General features: G+C 37.5%; 1 protein-coding gene across 1 annotated transcript; it reads left to right on the top strand.

Moving 5' to 3' along the window:
* The first annotated feature begins 125 nt into the window (after positions 1–125).
* Positions 126–5,580, top strand: LOC121945125 (uncharacterized). Its single transcript, XM_042489151.2, has 4 exons — positions 126–701; positions 2,287–2,341; positions 4,027–4,144; positions 4,440–5,580. The coding sequence occupies exons 1-4, from the start codon at positions 408–410 to the stop codon at positions 4,879–4,881; spliced, it is 909 nt and encodes a 302-aa protein (XP_042345085.2). The 5' UTR covers positions 126–407; the 3' UTR covers positions 4,882–5,580.
* Positions 5,581–16,546: the final 10,966 nt, after the last annotated feature.

Raw genomic sequence — 16,546 nt, forward strand, 5'->3', positions numbered from 1 at the left:
TTCTAGTTTGTCTTCACTGTACACAGACAGATATAAAGCAGGCTGTCTGCTTATCTGCACTCCCATTTGACTTGTTTATATGGACCAAGGTGCACAGCATATTACAGGTGACAGCAGGGCCTACCTGTCAAATAGGCTGCCATCCAGGAAGAGGGCGTGTTTGAGATGACACACCGGGGGAATGCTGCGCTGCTCAGATCCGACGCCCATTAAAGAAACCCCAAACTCACAGCGCAGGTGAGTCAGCCTTGCTTGTTCATTGATTTAAATTCGGCAAACGTAGCCAAGACAAGAGTTACTAAGGCGACCCGGAGAGCAGCCTTGTGTTCAGGCTGCCGACACTTTATCCATCACCAAGGAATTACAAACCAGCGCGCACAAAGACAGCTCACAGCTCCGGGTTCAGCATGAGGGTGGTGCTGGTGCTACCTGTGGCCATAATGACGTCTGTCGCCTTGGTGGGGGTCCTGAAATTACGCAAAAGGGAGACGGACAAAGAGGACAGACGGAGCAAGTTTCAGGATATCAAGCTGCGGGTGACCCACGATGTACTGCTGGAGTATGAGAGCGAGAAGACAGAGACACAAAAGCTTCTGGAGGAAACCCAGAAAGAGAGTGAAGCCCTGCTGCAGGAGGTGAACAAGCTCCAAACCCAAGTAGACAAGACGAAGGGCGACAAAGACGTCTGCAAGGGAGCACAGGTAGGGGGAAAGCCATGTAAAAGTTAGATTTAGATCACACAAAGAGCCATTGTGCCGGTTTAAAAGTTATTAAAAAGACACTTCAATTACTGGGATTAAACATAAAGACCAAAAATGCAAAAAATGACTTCACAATCTTATCAAATCTCTCACCTGGCTTTTCACAGCCACTGAATTACTTTTTTATCAGTTCAAGTGTACGCAACCAGAACACACATAACCTGTTTCAGCTGGTTAGAATATGAATGCTTATGATTACCACCTGCCAGGAAATCTGGCTTTTTCTCTCACTATCAGAGCCGGGGCTGTCTTTACGCCTGCAGGCATGAGTAAACTCTGGCGAAAGTTTACTTTTTTCAACTAACACTGATTTGTAATTGTTTATTGCTTAAATTAAACTAGTTTGTCCCTGCTTAGAAACATGGCAGGCCTAGGCCTTCATATTTTCATAGCTCAACTTCCTTAATTTTTCTCCAAGACAGTCAATTATTTTTCCATAAAACTACTCCTATAAGAGCAGTACTAAGTACATGTACTCAAGTATTGTACTAAATTTGAGGTACTTGAGTATTTTTGTCATGCCACTTTAGACTTGTACTTCACTACGTTTCAGAGTGAAATGTTGCAATTTTACCTCAATATATTTATCTAACCATTTTATTTACTGTGTAAGATGTAATATTTTTGAATAAGAGTTTATAAAGCAAGAGTTTATAAAATTTAATAAAGTCCATAAAATATCAATTAGCCAACTGTCTGAGAAAATTACTCTCCAAATATTTTGATAAAATCTTTTTTTCTCAGTGATGTACTGATTATAGTTACTTTTACTGAAGTAAGCAATGTTTTTATGCAGGACTTTTACCATAACAAAGCATTTTCTTCTACTTAAGTAATAGAACTGCATTCTTTGTCCACCAATGTGTAAGAGTAAAATGTGCTTTTAATCATTTCTCATTCTTTTAGGGATTTAACAAGAGAAATATGGTTAACCCCCCTAATGCTCCTGTGCTGAAATATGTTTTTTCTGCTAATATTTCTGAACACCAAACTTCTGAAAAGGGCAATAAATGCATGAAAATGTGTGAATAAAAGTTTCTTTGTTGTGTTGTCAAGTAGCTAGAGAAATTATAGCAGTGGTGGAAGAGATCTTGTTTATTTATGTCATACATACATACATTTCGCGTGTATGAACGGCAAAGTCAGTCTAGTGGTTTACAGTAGATTAAAGTGATCCCTCTGTGTTTCTCTGAGCATTCAAGGAAAACATCTTCAAAGGAATCCTTTAGGGAATAGAGAACGGGTTAGTGATGTGAAAAGGATTGATAAAATGTGGGAAAAATAATCTTGTTCAGACAAACAAGGGAAAGATATGAAGTATATGCGTATACTTGATTAGATAACACAATGCCAAAACTGTTGTGTGCAGATCCAGTTCATGTTGAGAATATTCAAATATTTACAGTGAGAGTCGGACAGAAGTGCATAAGCTGAAACTGAAGATGCACAGTGCCGATTCAGGATGTTAGCCTGTGAGGAGAAGATTCAAAGTTTGTGTTGCTGACATTTGCTTTTCCACTTGTAGAAATCTGCAAGTGATGAGGTGGCAGCTCTGGAGGCAGACCTCAGTCGTCTTCAAAGTAGGTGCCAAATTATGATCCTCAATGACAAAAGGTGTGAATGTCTTCAGTAATTGAGAGAGGAGACAAAGCAACTCTACCCTGTTTTACCGAGCACACAGGGGCGTATCGTTAAATTCTGAGCCCTATGCAGAAGGAGTCTCTGGGCCCCCTGCCCTTCCTCTCTTGATCCATGTCTCTCTCATGCTCTGTTTGAATGTTTTTCTTTTGCCAAAATTATTTTCCTTTCTTTCCCTTTCCTTTCTTTTTTTTTCTTTTTGGGACCCCGATTTCCCTCTTTTGGGGAAAGACATGAAAGTGTGTATTGGTACTTCAGCAGCATTAGTAGTCACTCACTCATCTCTAGACATCTAATGCCCTTTTTCCCATTGAAATTAGCATATCTGCACTGGTTTTATACACATAGGAAAATCCACTAAAAAGGCTATAGACAACTTTCCCACTGTGAGAATACATATCATAGTATACACTAGGGTTGCCCCCTGGAAGTCAGAGATTCAAATCATTATTTGGTGACCTCTCAGTCGACTGAGATTGCTTCAAGTCAAGCAGTCAGTGAGTGCTCTTGATTTTCACGCAACTCTTCGGTATAGAGACCCGCGGACATGCAGGCAGTGACACAGAGGGAGCGAAACTGCACCATATGGTGAAGATGTTGTGAATTTACAGCTCACAGTCACTTAATGTGATACAGTCTTTGGCTTTTGTTTGATATCTAGTGTTGGCAAAAATGTTGCTGCACATTTGAGATCTGTTGTGTAGTTAGCTTGTTTACCATATCACATGAATACTGCTGTCACGCTGAATGAGCCTGTTCAAACTTTAAAACTTTATGATTGAAAAAAAAACCCAGAATTGTCAAATATTTGTATTGAGCTGCTGAATCTGATTCATCTGGCATAATTTTGGGTCAGGTACAGCCCTAGTATACACAGCTCTGCAGTGTCACATACAGGACAGAAAATAGGCTAGTGGACATTAGAAAGCAACATGGAGACCAGTGAAAATGTTACAGTGGATACCACATTTTATATTTCTTATCCATTCCATCTCTTTCTCAAACGCAATGCAGACTTATTTTGGAATAGTATTTGAGTGCTGCTTGGGCTAAGACAGACTTTTCTTTTTTTATTTATTTTTTTGTCAGAATGTCATTTCATCTCATTGGTAAAGGGGCTACAAATGAGCATGTGCACCCTGTTGTTGTATTTCCAACACTGCCAATCAGAGCCGGAGCCGATAAATACCTGCAACTACTGCAGCATCATTTGACAATGGCGTGAATGGCAATTGCTACTTTTCCCATTAAACACAAAAGCCAGATGTTAGCAGGTGTGTTTTTTTGTGCAGTGAGAAAGAGGCTTTAGAGACAAATGTGGACTAAACTATTTTGCGTATTTAAGAGGTGACAGGGGCCTCAGAGAGCTTCCCCATTTTATCAACGGAAAGTTCTGCCTTATAACTAATCTATTGAGCCATTTTTTTCAATCAGGGCACCGATTACATATAAATAAAAAAGTGCAAACAAAATCAAACATTTCATTCCAGGCCTTCATCCCATCCCACTGGGGCCCTGCAAACTAGTTCAAATGCAATTAAATTTATATCTAATATAGTTGAAAAATGAAGTTCAAGTAATGATCCTAATCTTGCTTTTAATCTGTGAAACACTTAAAATTCCTCAGCTGAATTTGAAAAGGAGAAGACCAGTTGGACAACAGAAGTGGATACACTGAAAGAGCAATTCGAAACTAAGAGCGCCGTGTGTGGCTTCTTGCAAGCTGGATCGCCAAAAGAAGCATAGTATGTAAACTACTTTACTGGACTTATTATATATATATATATATATATATATATATATATATATATATATATATATATATATATATATATATATATATATATATATATATATATATATATATATATATATATATATATATATATATATATATATATATATATATATATATATATATATATATATATATATATATATATATATATATATATGAAATCATTCCTATTCTCAGCTTTACATAAATATATTTACTCTATGCATTCACTACAATTTCTGATGTTGAACTTTCTCTTAAAGCGATCTGTGTGGACTTGAAGAGCCAGTAGTTTCGGAGGGCTCTAAAGAAGGAGAAGCAAAGGAAGGGGCACCTAAAGGAGGAGAAGCAAAAGCAGAGGCCCCCAAAGAAGGAGAAGCAAAAGCAGAGGCCCCCAAAGAAGGAGAGGCAAAAGCAGAGGCCCCCAAAGAAGGAGAGGCAAAAGCAGAGGCCCCCAAAGAAGGAGAAGCAAAAGCAGAGGCCCCCAAAGAAGGAGAGGCAAAAGCAGAGGCCCCTAAAGAAGGAGAAGCAAAAGCAGAGGCCCCTAAAGAAGAAGAAGCAAAAAAAGAGGTCCCTAAAGAAGGAGAAGCAAAAAAAGAGCTCTCTAAAGAAGAAGCAAAAGCAGAGGCCCCGAAGAAAGAAGATGCAAAAGAAGAGGCCCCAAAAAAAGAAGAAGCTAAAGCAGAGGCCCCGAAGAAGCGATGAGGTATCAGAACTTGTTTTCACCCTACACACTTAATGTGTTCAAAAAAACAAACAAAACAAAAACAGTTTTTGATACTTAGCAACCCGATTCCAGCACGTTGGTTTACTGGGTCCATGTCACATGTGGTCTCTTCACAGGGAGGAGCATCGAGTACTTACTTAGTTCTACTTACTTCTACTAAGTAGGAACTATTTGGTTCCCATATCCCAATGACATAATAAGTGTTTCATCTGTTATTAGTTTTCATGCAACAAAATGAAGAATGAGGTTACATTTTGATGTTAGCATTTGTATTTGTTTTCTGTGTGATGGTGCGAGATGCTTTTGTAATAAACAGATTGTGTCATAATGCAAATATTTTCTGCCAACCAGGGTCAAGGGTCCACTCTCATTTGCTGTAAGTGTACGACAACATAAGAAATCATTGATTAACCTAAAGAGTGATGTCTTAAAAGCTTTACGGCGTCTCATCTGCCACCTGCTCCACCTTGTGTTGTTTGTCGTTTAATTTCTCTCTCACTGGCAACAATGTTTGGCTGCCTTAATTCGGTTTATATTTATGGCACAAAGAAAATAAATACACAGCTGTGAACCAAATAACCTTTTTTTTAAAAAAAAATAGGGGTTGTGTTTGTGCAGTTACTTGTCAATAATGTGAGTTTAACTTAAATAAAAAATATGTTTTCCAATAAAATAAATTGTCATTGTTGACCTTTCAAAATACCCATGGTCAGCTATATTATTCATACAGGCAGTGATGGAAAAGCATCAAAATCCTGTACTTAAGTATATGTAGAAATAGGTATGTCACAAATTTAAAAAAAAAACCCAACTTCATTACAAAGAAAAGTACACAACTATTATCAGCAAAATGCACTCAAAGTAAAAAATGTAAAGGCACCCGTGTACCCCATCCTTTTAATGCATTATGTTTTGGGATCCATATACAAACATCAATATAGCAGCAGACATTTACTGTGTAAATATATAGTGAAGTAATGCTGTCCTTAGCAGAGAATGAAGTCACACTTTGTCTCTTTGTGTTGTAACCTGAGCTTCTTTGTGTCTTTGTTGTGTTAGACAGTACAGCCGTGCATATACAGTATGTTAGTGCACCGCCGCTCTACACTGCACTCATACCAAGGGTTGGATAAATAACAGATGTAGCTACTGTGACACCACCCATTGGTTTATGGACTCCTATTTTGAAGCCTCAAGTTCGTTATTTCAGCGGATGCCATCTTGGTAGACTATGTTGAACACCTTGTAGAAAGCCTGTCAATCGAGTTGTCCCTCCTTTAAATAATTTGTCAATTTGAGCCTTAATAAAATGTAAATGGGTGAGTTATATAAAAATATACCCCCTATAAAGTTGTCAAGAATGTTACATTTAGCAATCAGATGTCAAAACCATTTTTTGCACCAGGCTGCAATGCTTTTTTTTTAACTGAAATTATACATACAAGACGCCTAAGCCAGCTTCCACATGCAAATGCGCACAGGCACGTCAGAATCTGGAGTTCGCTTCCCGTGTGTGTGTGTGGTTAATCCTAACCGTTGTGACAATCCGCGCTGTTGTGTGAACATAAGGACCGTGGCGCATCATCCCACAATGTGCATTTGTTGTCATCACCGTAGCGGCATCCCAGAACGTCATAGGTTGTTGCAGCAAAGATACCTAAAACATCACAGGTTGACGCGGAAGGTCACTGAACGACCGTCACCATGTGATGAGTTCGAAGTGAGAACGTGTTGTACGATTTCATGTTACAAAAAAAATGATAGATGATTGATGATGTTTATTTCTGCTGTAAATTTGGGCATATTGAAAAGGCACTAAATGGGAATTTACTCAGTTTTGACGTCAGCCTCAAGTGGCATTTTCATGAACTGCAGTTTTTTGATAAATTGTGCATTTTACCTCACTGCATTTATTTGACCTTGCAGGTTTATATTATTAACACAAAATATAAAGCCAACAAATAAATTTTCATATTTTATTAAAGATTAAACTACTCAGCATTTCAGCACTATGTAAAGTAATTAAAATTAGCTCCATCAGCAACATTGAAATTCAGTTTCAATTCAAATTTATTGACAAATCCCAATATCACAAATCATAATTTGCTGCAGAGAGATTTATCACATGAAATCCCTCTGTCCTTGGACCCTTACAGTGGCTAAGGCAAAAACTCTCCCCAGAAAACCGTTCAATGGGGAAAAACGTTAAACACCTCAGGAAAAGAAAAGCAACTGTGGAGGGATCTCTCATTAATGCATTAATTATTAGAATCCAAATATACATCGTAATATCAATTTAAAGTGGGTCGTTCTGCATCGTATACAGCTATTGTACTTTATTTATATTTTGATGTCAATATTTTTGTACTTTTACTTAAGTATGAATATTTTTTAACACTGCTACTTTTATTTAAGTAAATAATCGAAATACTTTTTCCATCACAAACATCTCCGCAAAAATAATCTGTTACGTATCAAGACAGTAATATTTACAGAGTTGTTATGCAATATTCCTCTTGTGCATCTGTAGTTTTGTAGAGAAACTCACATTCACCATAGTACTCATCTGTGGGCCTTAAAAAAGTAAGTTGTACTTAAAGGATTTAGCAACATTTGTAATTTGCAGAGGAAAAGGGTGCTACCTCATTATCTGTCACCAACATAACCTTCCTAGACTTTTATTTGCTGAACAAAAGGTAACCAAATGGGATTTTTATGGATCATTCTGGAAAGGTTGTTTGTGAAGTATTAAGTCTTGAAATGAACACATCACTACTATGCATAAACCTTGCATTGTTCCCTGAGGACAGTGATCAACACTATCAGTATGTCAGAATGCTCCACACTCAACACAGTGTACACAATAGTCAGGGTGTGGGGCTTAAAAGACCTTGTGAAATGCTTTTTCACTTCCTATATCCTGGTTACACAGGTAATGATTAATTTTTGCAAACTGTGCGTTACACACAAAGAAAGTGGAGAGAGAAAAGTCAAACACACAAATAGTGTCTGTCACTTGAAGGACAGGTGAGTTTAAAAGAATGTTGTCATTCCTCCATTTCACAACTACGTTGATAGATTCCTTTTTTTTCATTTTCAACGTACAAGGTTGTTTTTTTGTCATTGATCTTAAACATGCTTTAAGAAGAACTGAAATTAAAGTTGACCCTGTATCCTGCTACATCTTTTTGGCGTTGAAGGAGGAGTTTCAGCCTGGGGAAAGAAGCTGCTCTGTAGTCTGGTGGTTCTGCAGCGGATAATTCTGTATCTTTTTTCCTGTGTTTTTTCCTGCACCGAGGTCACTGATCCTCTGTAGATGGGAACCAGTGATGTTCTGGGCAGTTTTAGTCACCCGCTGTAGAGCCTTCCTCTCCTGGGCCGTACAGGAACCATGCCAGTTTGTTATGTTTCCAGTCAGTATTCTTTCTATTGCTGCTCTGTCGATGTTACCCAGGAATTTAGACTTCCTACCTTTTCCTAAGCTTTTTCTGTGCTTTTTTATCCTGGGTGGTAATGTGTGATGACCAAATAGGTTCTCAGTGATCGTAATTCCAAGGAACCTATAGCTGTTCACCTGCTCCACCTCAGCTCCACTGATGTAGACAGGGGTGTGTGTCTTTGCCTCCTTCTTTCTAAAATCAACAATCAGCTCCTTGGTTTTACTGACGTTGAGCAGTAGGTTGTTTTCTCTGCACCACTCTTACAGATTGTTGATTTCCTCCCTGTATGAACTCTCATTGTTATTTGATATACAGCTAATGATGGCGGTGTCCGCATACTTCACAATAGAGTTCTCCTGATGTCTGGGAGTGCAGTCATGGATGTACAGTGTGAAGAGGAGGGGGCTGAGCACACAGCCCTGGGGTGCTCCGTTGTTGAGCACTAATGTAGAGGAGGTGTGACTGCCATGTAATGACACTTATTTGACTGCATGTAAATAGTGGATGCTGGGATACACAGATTAATCTGAAACCAGGAAGAGAGATAGCAACACTGTCACACTGTAAAAAGAAATGATTCCTGGAAAGTATGTGTTGGCTGCCTCAAAATTTTAAGTAGACTAAATTTGAGAGGACAACTTACAAAATAACCACAACTTGTCCTCTCAAGTTTAGTCAATTTGAAATTTTAAGGCACAAAAGGCATAAAGGCATAAAGGCATAAAACAAAAACTCTTTTTTACAGCACACTGTTGATAAACGTGCACCCCATCTGCACCTCTGATTCTGATTCATGTCTCTTGCTGTTGTACTTTTTGCTTTTCTGTCCTTAAGTTTGCCCCCATTAGATAACTCCACCTTCAACATTGAAAACACACAAATATGTATTGAATAATCGTTGTTAACCTTGTCTGCCTCTCTTTCTTACCGACCCTGCCTCAGGGTGTGTGTGTGTGTGTGTGTGAGTGAAAGAGAGAGAGAGGGAGAGAGAGACCAAAGCACTGACCAATCAGAGAAGACAAAACCTTTTTCTGTCTCTCTGTATCAACCTCACTCTGTTATCCCGGTGAAGCTCCAGCTGTGCCGTTTGTGTTTCAGCTGATGCTGTATTCATGTTAAATTTTTCAATAAAACTTAATGCCTAAACTGTGTTTTTGTGTGTCAATAAGGTAATTATATTGTATTTCATTTGGTTAAGCAGTTGTTTTCTTTTATTTTGTCCGCCTCCTGTAAAGATCCAGATTAATTACATTTGATTTATTTGAACAGTCTCATTAGATTGCAAGATTTTGGTCATGACTGTATTGTAATAATGGGGCTGCGCGATCTTATTTATAGTTGTAGATTTGTATGAGACGTAGGGCTTCTAATTTAGCAAAATTAATGACATTTACACCATAAATGGATGCAGAGAAGACACAAATCGGTGCATAAAAATTCACCAGAATGCAGGAAATTAAATGTTTGATTCTTAAAATTTTCTGACCCTTGTAATTTAAATCATTTACATTCAATGTTTTGACTATGAGTGTGGTCATTCTGTTGTGATGTGATGATGTAATCTGCTGTTGATTGTTTTTATAAAAGAAAATGCCATTTTTATATTTGAATATTCAAATTTTGAATTTGAACCTTTTCGGACCTTCAGTAGCACCTTATGTACCTTGAATTCACCACATGTGAAAATGAACGACTTGGACTGTTTTTAAAATTTTCAAATTAGATTTTGATGTTTTATTTAATTAGATGTGTTAGTGCTGCATCCCTTCAAGCAATCATATGTCAAAATACATCAGTAAAACTGATACATCAGCTGAAGATAGACTCATTTCAGATAGATATGCAAAGAGTTGGGTTTCAAATACCTTCTACCTTCTATAAGTAACCAAAATCTGCTGCCTTTCAACCGCTTCATGCCAATGTCATGTTGATGTAGAATACCAGCATTTAGTCTTTAGGTATGAAGAACACAACCCAACGTCAAAACATTATATAAACACCCACACAACGTGAAATTCTAATTTCATTAGACATTTTAATTATTGTCAACCCAGTTTTCATTCCAACCAAAATATAGTGTCCGTCAATGTCTTCCTGACGTCATATGGAGGTCTTGTGCCAGCTGGGATTGTTCAGGATCTAGCAGGGCTGGTATACACCTGTACATAAAAATTCACGTCTTTGCTGCCTGATGGCACACTCTAAAAAGTGATTTTATTTGTCTTTGATGTGCAAGTTGTATAGTCCTGCAAAACCCAATAAAAGGGTTAAAAAACATTGTCTGTTCAGTCAAATTAAATACATAAAGCAGGCTCAAATTCAGAGATTTTGATGATTGAACATTTAATATGTGAACAGAAAATCATAATAACTTTGAAACTGCAGAGGTACTTTGCTTAGTATATTTTCGATGAGTTGGCATGGACTATTAAAAGACTTACAAGAGAATTATTAGACTGGATATAAAGGATTAGGGTTTTTTTTTAATCCACATATAGTTTGTCTTTGAATCATTTTGCTTGCCCTGTAATCTCTCACTTTGCCTCACACTGCCCTCCATCTGCTGGAGATTAAAATACTCCCCCCAGGCTCCCAATTAGGCAATCAGAGGGCTATCATTCCGCCCCAATAGGCTCACAAGGTCGGCCGCGAACCGGGAGAGGATACAGAGACGACAGACGGGGGGACATCCAGTCTATTTGATGTCATAAACGAGGGCTGCTGTTCATGAAATGTACTTTCTAATCATAAAACATAACATATGATGTACCTTTGTGTCAAAAATAGTCTGTCGTTGATGACGTTTGATGTTTGTAGATGAAGGAATGACACAATGGTGAAATATCAGATAGTGAAAGTCTCTATCTTATGTACAGAATAAACTCAGTCTCACAGTGTTCTTCTTAGCTCCACCTTTTCTACACCTGCTTCTCGCTCAAAAAACAAAAATCCAGACTCTCCTACAGGTGAAAGTGTTGTATTCTTTGTTGACCATCATGTCTGCCAGATGATATGAAGTCAACACGTGTTGCAGTCCCCACACTCCCCTCAAACACAGATGGAGTGATAATACCATCACCAGCCGGAGGTCATCCCGACAGCCAGAGGTCATCCCGACAGCCGGAGGTCACCTTGGCTGCAGATATGCACCGGCATACATTTGCACTTATTTTCTTAAACTTTTTTATCGAGGTTATAATAATGATAATTGTGCTACCACTGATGCTGAGCCAAGTTTTTCCATCTTGATCGGACATAAAAAACAACACAACTGTGTTGGTATTGACATACCTATTCTGAACTTTAATCTCTCCTCTGACAAGATAGAAACTAAGAAATATTACAAAACTTATAATATTTTAGTATTATTAGAATTATTATTATTATATCATATTATCATTGTTATATTTCTTTTTCATTTAATCTTTCTTTGCTTTTTAAAATGATTTATTAAAATGATTTGTAACTCCAGTATTACCATGCCGTATAATTCCTTATATGCAAAAACTACTAATGAAATGTAGTGCAAGTAATGTGTAAAGTAGCATAAAATGGAAATATTCAATTAAAGTACAAGTACCTCAGAATGTTAGTAAATGTACTTGGTTACTTTCCACGAAACTTGACCAACACCCATAACGTCTCCTGACACTGTGTTAGTCTTCCACTTTGAAAACCCCAAATTTAAGAAAAGCCTTTCTTGCTGTATTAAAAAAAAGTCCAAAAAACATTCTTGACGCTAGCCTCATGCAAAGCAGATACGTTAGGAGAGATAAAACGAGCTTTAAGAAAGTGGATAACACAGGATGAAATTCACATTTTATTTGCATATTTTTGTTATGCTGTTCGCTGCTGCACCCTTTTTCCCTTTTCTTTTTGCTCAATAAAAACAATCAATAATCACTGCTGTAAAGCATTACTATAAGAATTGATATACTTTGACTACATTTAATGATTCTGTGCATCCTTTTAGTCATTTGAGATACATCAGCTGTATGATGTTTTTTAATTTTTAAAGCAAACACTAGTAACAGGATACATTCAGTGAGGGTGATGTGACCGTCATGTCCTCCCTACAGGCAATAACTGAAAGTTATTTGACTTTGCATCTGTGGTCATGTGTGCGTGAGTGTGTGTGAGTGTGTGAGGGAGCTCACAGTGGGATGAACATCACATGTATTGATCAGGCTAATGTGGGGAGGAAGGGCTGCAGGCCATGGTAGCTGATCAATACACCTCTAATTACATGGGGCACTGAGTCTGTGAGTGTGTTACTGAGTGCTGTTGATCCCCCCCAAACTCACAGGGTTGTATATATAAATGCAATCCCACTGAGGATTTGTTCACACCGATCAGCGCTCACACACACATCGAACAGTTGGTCGTGAAACTTTAACCACAAGATTTTTTTGCTGACACGAGGACACGGGGCGCTGTGTATGGATAAAAGGAATGGGTAAGTATATTTGAGTCTGATGTCGGCTCTTCTTTTCTTGTTTTTGCTGCTTTCCATCAACATCATTTTTCCTGAAGCCAACAGTCACTGATAGTTGATCTTCAATGCCAACATGATCCCTGACTCCCTGTGTTTGTGACTCCCTCCCTCAAAGCCCCCCCCCCCTCCCGTGTTTGACAGGTTCTGCAGGTCTTTCTTTATTATATTATACTTGTGGTATTGTTTGTGGCCTACATTCAGTCTGAAACGCTGTGTGACGTTGCCAGTGTTTATCCGTGTCACTCCCTTATTTATTCTCACTGCTTTGTCTCTCTTATCTGCAGGTTTTTCCAGTCGTCTGAGGCTCTGACTGGCCAGAAGCTGTGTGATATGTTTGATATTCGGTTGTTCTTGTGCTTCATCGTGTCAACTAAATATCAGACATATTCCTACAGAGTCTGGCGTTGACTTCTGACCTTTGCCCAACCTCTGAAAAAAGACCCATGAAGTGTTCAGGTAAAATGATGTTTCGCCAAGTAATTATTGTATATTCACTCATATTCCTTCAGTTTAATTGTGTTTTTTTTTAAATTAGTCACTGTGTATAAAGCGTGGACAAATATTATTAGCATTATGGTGTTTTCAATAAGTGCAAATAAGGGGGTGATTATCAAAATTGCTTTTATCTTTTGAATAAAAATGTAAACAAAAGCTCCCTGAATATCAAGTTTCACTGTTTGCAGGCTCGTTTCATACTTGCTGTCAAACACCCACACCCACATGTACAATAATCTTTTAACAAGATAGAAGAGACTTTGTTTTTTTTACAATGGGATCTTAGCATGCAAGCACATCCTGCTTCGTGAGCAAACACGTGCTTTCGCTGGTGCTACAGGTTTGTGACATCAGATTTTAATGAAGCCAGACCTGATAACAACAATGATAAGTTGGTTGTTTCATTCCTTTTTTTATTCTCTCAACAGTCCAAAGTCTCTTTGTCCTATCAGCTTTGCTTTTTAATTGCCTATAAAACATCATGAGGAGCCTATTTTGTGTCTGTTTCCCAATGGATGTTCCACTGAGGGCAATTTAGTGTCATTATCTGTTATTTTATTTATTCTGGATTTAAATAAAGCCTTATCGCATGTTAACATTGTCTGCAATGAGTCATTATTTTTTCCACTTCTCTGATTCAAGTCCTATGGCATCAGACTTAGTGAGCTATATGCTTCAGATACTATTTTTACATTTTAATTAATTGATTTTCAAGGGAACGTGCTTTTGGACGTAGTGAAACGTCCTCCCTCCCAGTCAGTGAATTCTTCAAAGGGCTTTTTATTATGTAATAGTCCGATTTTCAAAGGAAGCGTGATCCTTATGTGCACAAGAACATGGGAGCATTGGCTGGAAAATCAGTGTCACTGATGTGAGAAATAATAATCAAATGAGTAACTTTACTTTATGAAAATGTAGCCAACCTATGGGAGTAAAGGACTGAGAAGTTTGTACAGTCTGAGTTTCAGCACAGGAGGACTGCGATTTTTAGTTTCTTTCTTGTACATATGCAGAGAACTGAAAAAAGGAAAACTGGAAAAGTGTGCTAACGTATGAAAATTGTAGAAAATCTGAATGCTAAATTGTTGTCTTTTCCAAATAAAAAGATAATTGCAAAAAAGAAAATGTAGCCAACAACTTAGTATCACAAAACGACATACTCACAGAGCATTGTCATGTGAATACCAGCCCAGAGGAGAGTGGCCCGGGCCGTTCTTAGAGAGTTAGGAAACTGGATAGACAGGTTAGGGTGTACAGAAGTAATCTGAAGCCATCTATTCAAAATATGAAGAAGAGAGAGAGGAAGTCTGGACAGTGTTTCTGTAGCAGCACTAGAGGGCGTGTGTCACTCATCTGATGTGCAATCACCAGTGGTGGACCAAGTATTCAGATCCTTTACTTAAGTAAAAGTACTAATACCACCTTGTGAAAATACTCTGTTACAAGTAAATGCCCTACTTCGAGAATCGTACTTGAGTAAAAGTAAGTATAAGCACGGAAAAGTATCAAAAGTAAGAGTACCCAAATGCAGAAAAATCTTAAAACACACTCATACGCAAGCACGCATGCACGCACACACACATGCACACACCTATCCAGAACACTCAAAATTATTTTAAAAAAAGAAGAAAAAAAAGCCAAAAAAGTTTAGATTATTTTAAAAAAGAAAGAAAAAAAAGTTAAAATGCTGATAAAGGTAGAAATTACTAAAAAAAAAATCAAAGAAGGAAAAAAAAACCCAAACTATAAACTAAATTGAAAATAAAACCCCCAAAACTTTTAAAAAAGGAAAAAAAAAAACCACACAAAAAAAAACACGTACGTGTTTATCAAAATTGCGGGCAGTTTTGTGAATCAAATGATCGATTAATCAACTAAATGTTGCAGATGAACAAACTCTTGGTGTTTTAATTAATAACAAAACATGGTATTTTTTCACATTTGTGGACAAATTATGGATTCTGTGGATGATTGTCTTATTTCAGTCCATAATTGTGTCCCTTGGTGTCACTGCAGAGGGGTTCACTGAGGACAGGTGAAGGTTAGAATAAGCCTCGAGGCCTGAGGTGTCAAACTGATTTTGAATCATGGGCCACATAAAACCCAATCTGATCTCAAGTGGGCCAGACCAGTAAAACTACCGCATAATAACCTATGATAACCTATAATAACCTATTACTTTTTAGATGTATCAAAAGTTTTAACGTCCATTTAGATATAGAGAGTTGTATATTGTTATTATTATGATTGTCATCATTTGCTTTTTGTAATGTTTCCATTTTCTTATTGTTTTTTAATTCCTTTCTGCCTTTGATTTTAACTAATTAAGTAACTAACTAAATAACTAACTAACCAGTCAACTAACTCACTAACAAACTGAATGAATGAACAAATGAATGAAGAAGAAGTAAATACTGAAAACATGGATTTATTTACAAAACAGAACAGAACAGCTAGAGATACAATAGTGTAGTTTTGGTGGGGACCAGGGACACATTCTTCCTCAATGAAAATATAAAAGTAGCAGAGGACTTTTATTTTGGCTAATTCACATGAGCTGACGCAACAGTCAGCCTTCATCGCTGCTAGTATTTTGACGTAATTTCAGTGTGTCTGAGCCTTTAACCAACACAAGTGCATCAATAAGTGTGCAAAGTCATAGAGTGGGCTAGACTGGACCCTTTGGTGATTTCTCTGGGCAATGAAATCTCCTAAAAGTAATAAGTGTGTGGGTGGTGTGTGTGTGTGTGTGTGTGTGTGAGAGAGAGAGAGTGCTAATTGGTCCGTGTTATCAGGAGGACTCAGGGTGGTTTATTCAAACAACTTTAAGCACAAAGACGCTGAGTCCCATCCTCCAACACAGAAATAAAGACCTTATTAACACCTGGATTAACATAATTTTTCTTGGGCCTCATTCAGACGCCCTTGACAATCATTTAAACCTCTGAAACCTGAGAAAATTGGATTGATTTCTTTAAAAAAAAAAATGTAAATAACATAATAAGCAACTTGGCAAGAGAAAAATATTAAACCGTGACAAAAACATGACTTGAAAATTAGTTGGGTAGATTATTAGATATTATCAAAACACAAGAGAAAAATGTCCAGAAAACTATATTTATAATTCTTGTAATTATATATTTAAAATTATGATACAGAAAACAGAAAAAATATACATAGATATTTTTTTTAGTAATCTCTTAAGCTTATTTT

Source organism: Plectropomus leopardus, chromosome 11 (assembly GCF_026936395.1).
Source record: "Plectropomus leopardus strain MGB_pleo_1.0 chromosome 11, ASM2693639v1, whole genome shotgun sequence".
NCBI classification, from domain to species: Eukaryota; Metazoa; Chordata; class Actinopteri; order Perciformes; family Serranidae; genus Plectropomus; species Plectropomus leopardus.

Excerpts from the sequence above, each read along its gene's own strand:
- LOC121945125 (XM_042489151.2), top strand. The coding sequence starts at position 408 with ATGAGGGTGGTGCTGGTGCTACCTGTGGCCATAATGACGTCTGTCGCC. Across the intron at positions 702-2,286 it reads ACGTCTGCAAGGGAGCACAG|AAATCTGCAAGTGATGAGGT; the intron begins GTAGGGGGAAAG and ends TTCCACTTGTAG. Across the intron at positions 4,145-4,439 it reads GGATCGCCAAAAGAAGCATA|CGATCTGTGTGGACTTGAAG; the intron begins GTATGTAAACTA and ends TTTCTCTTAAAG.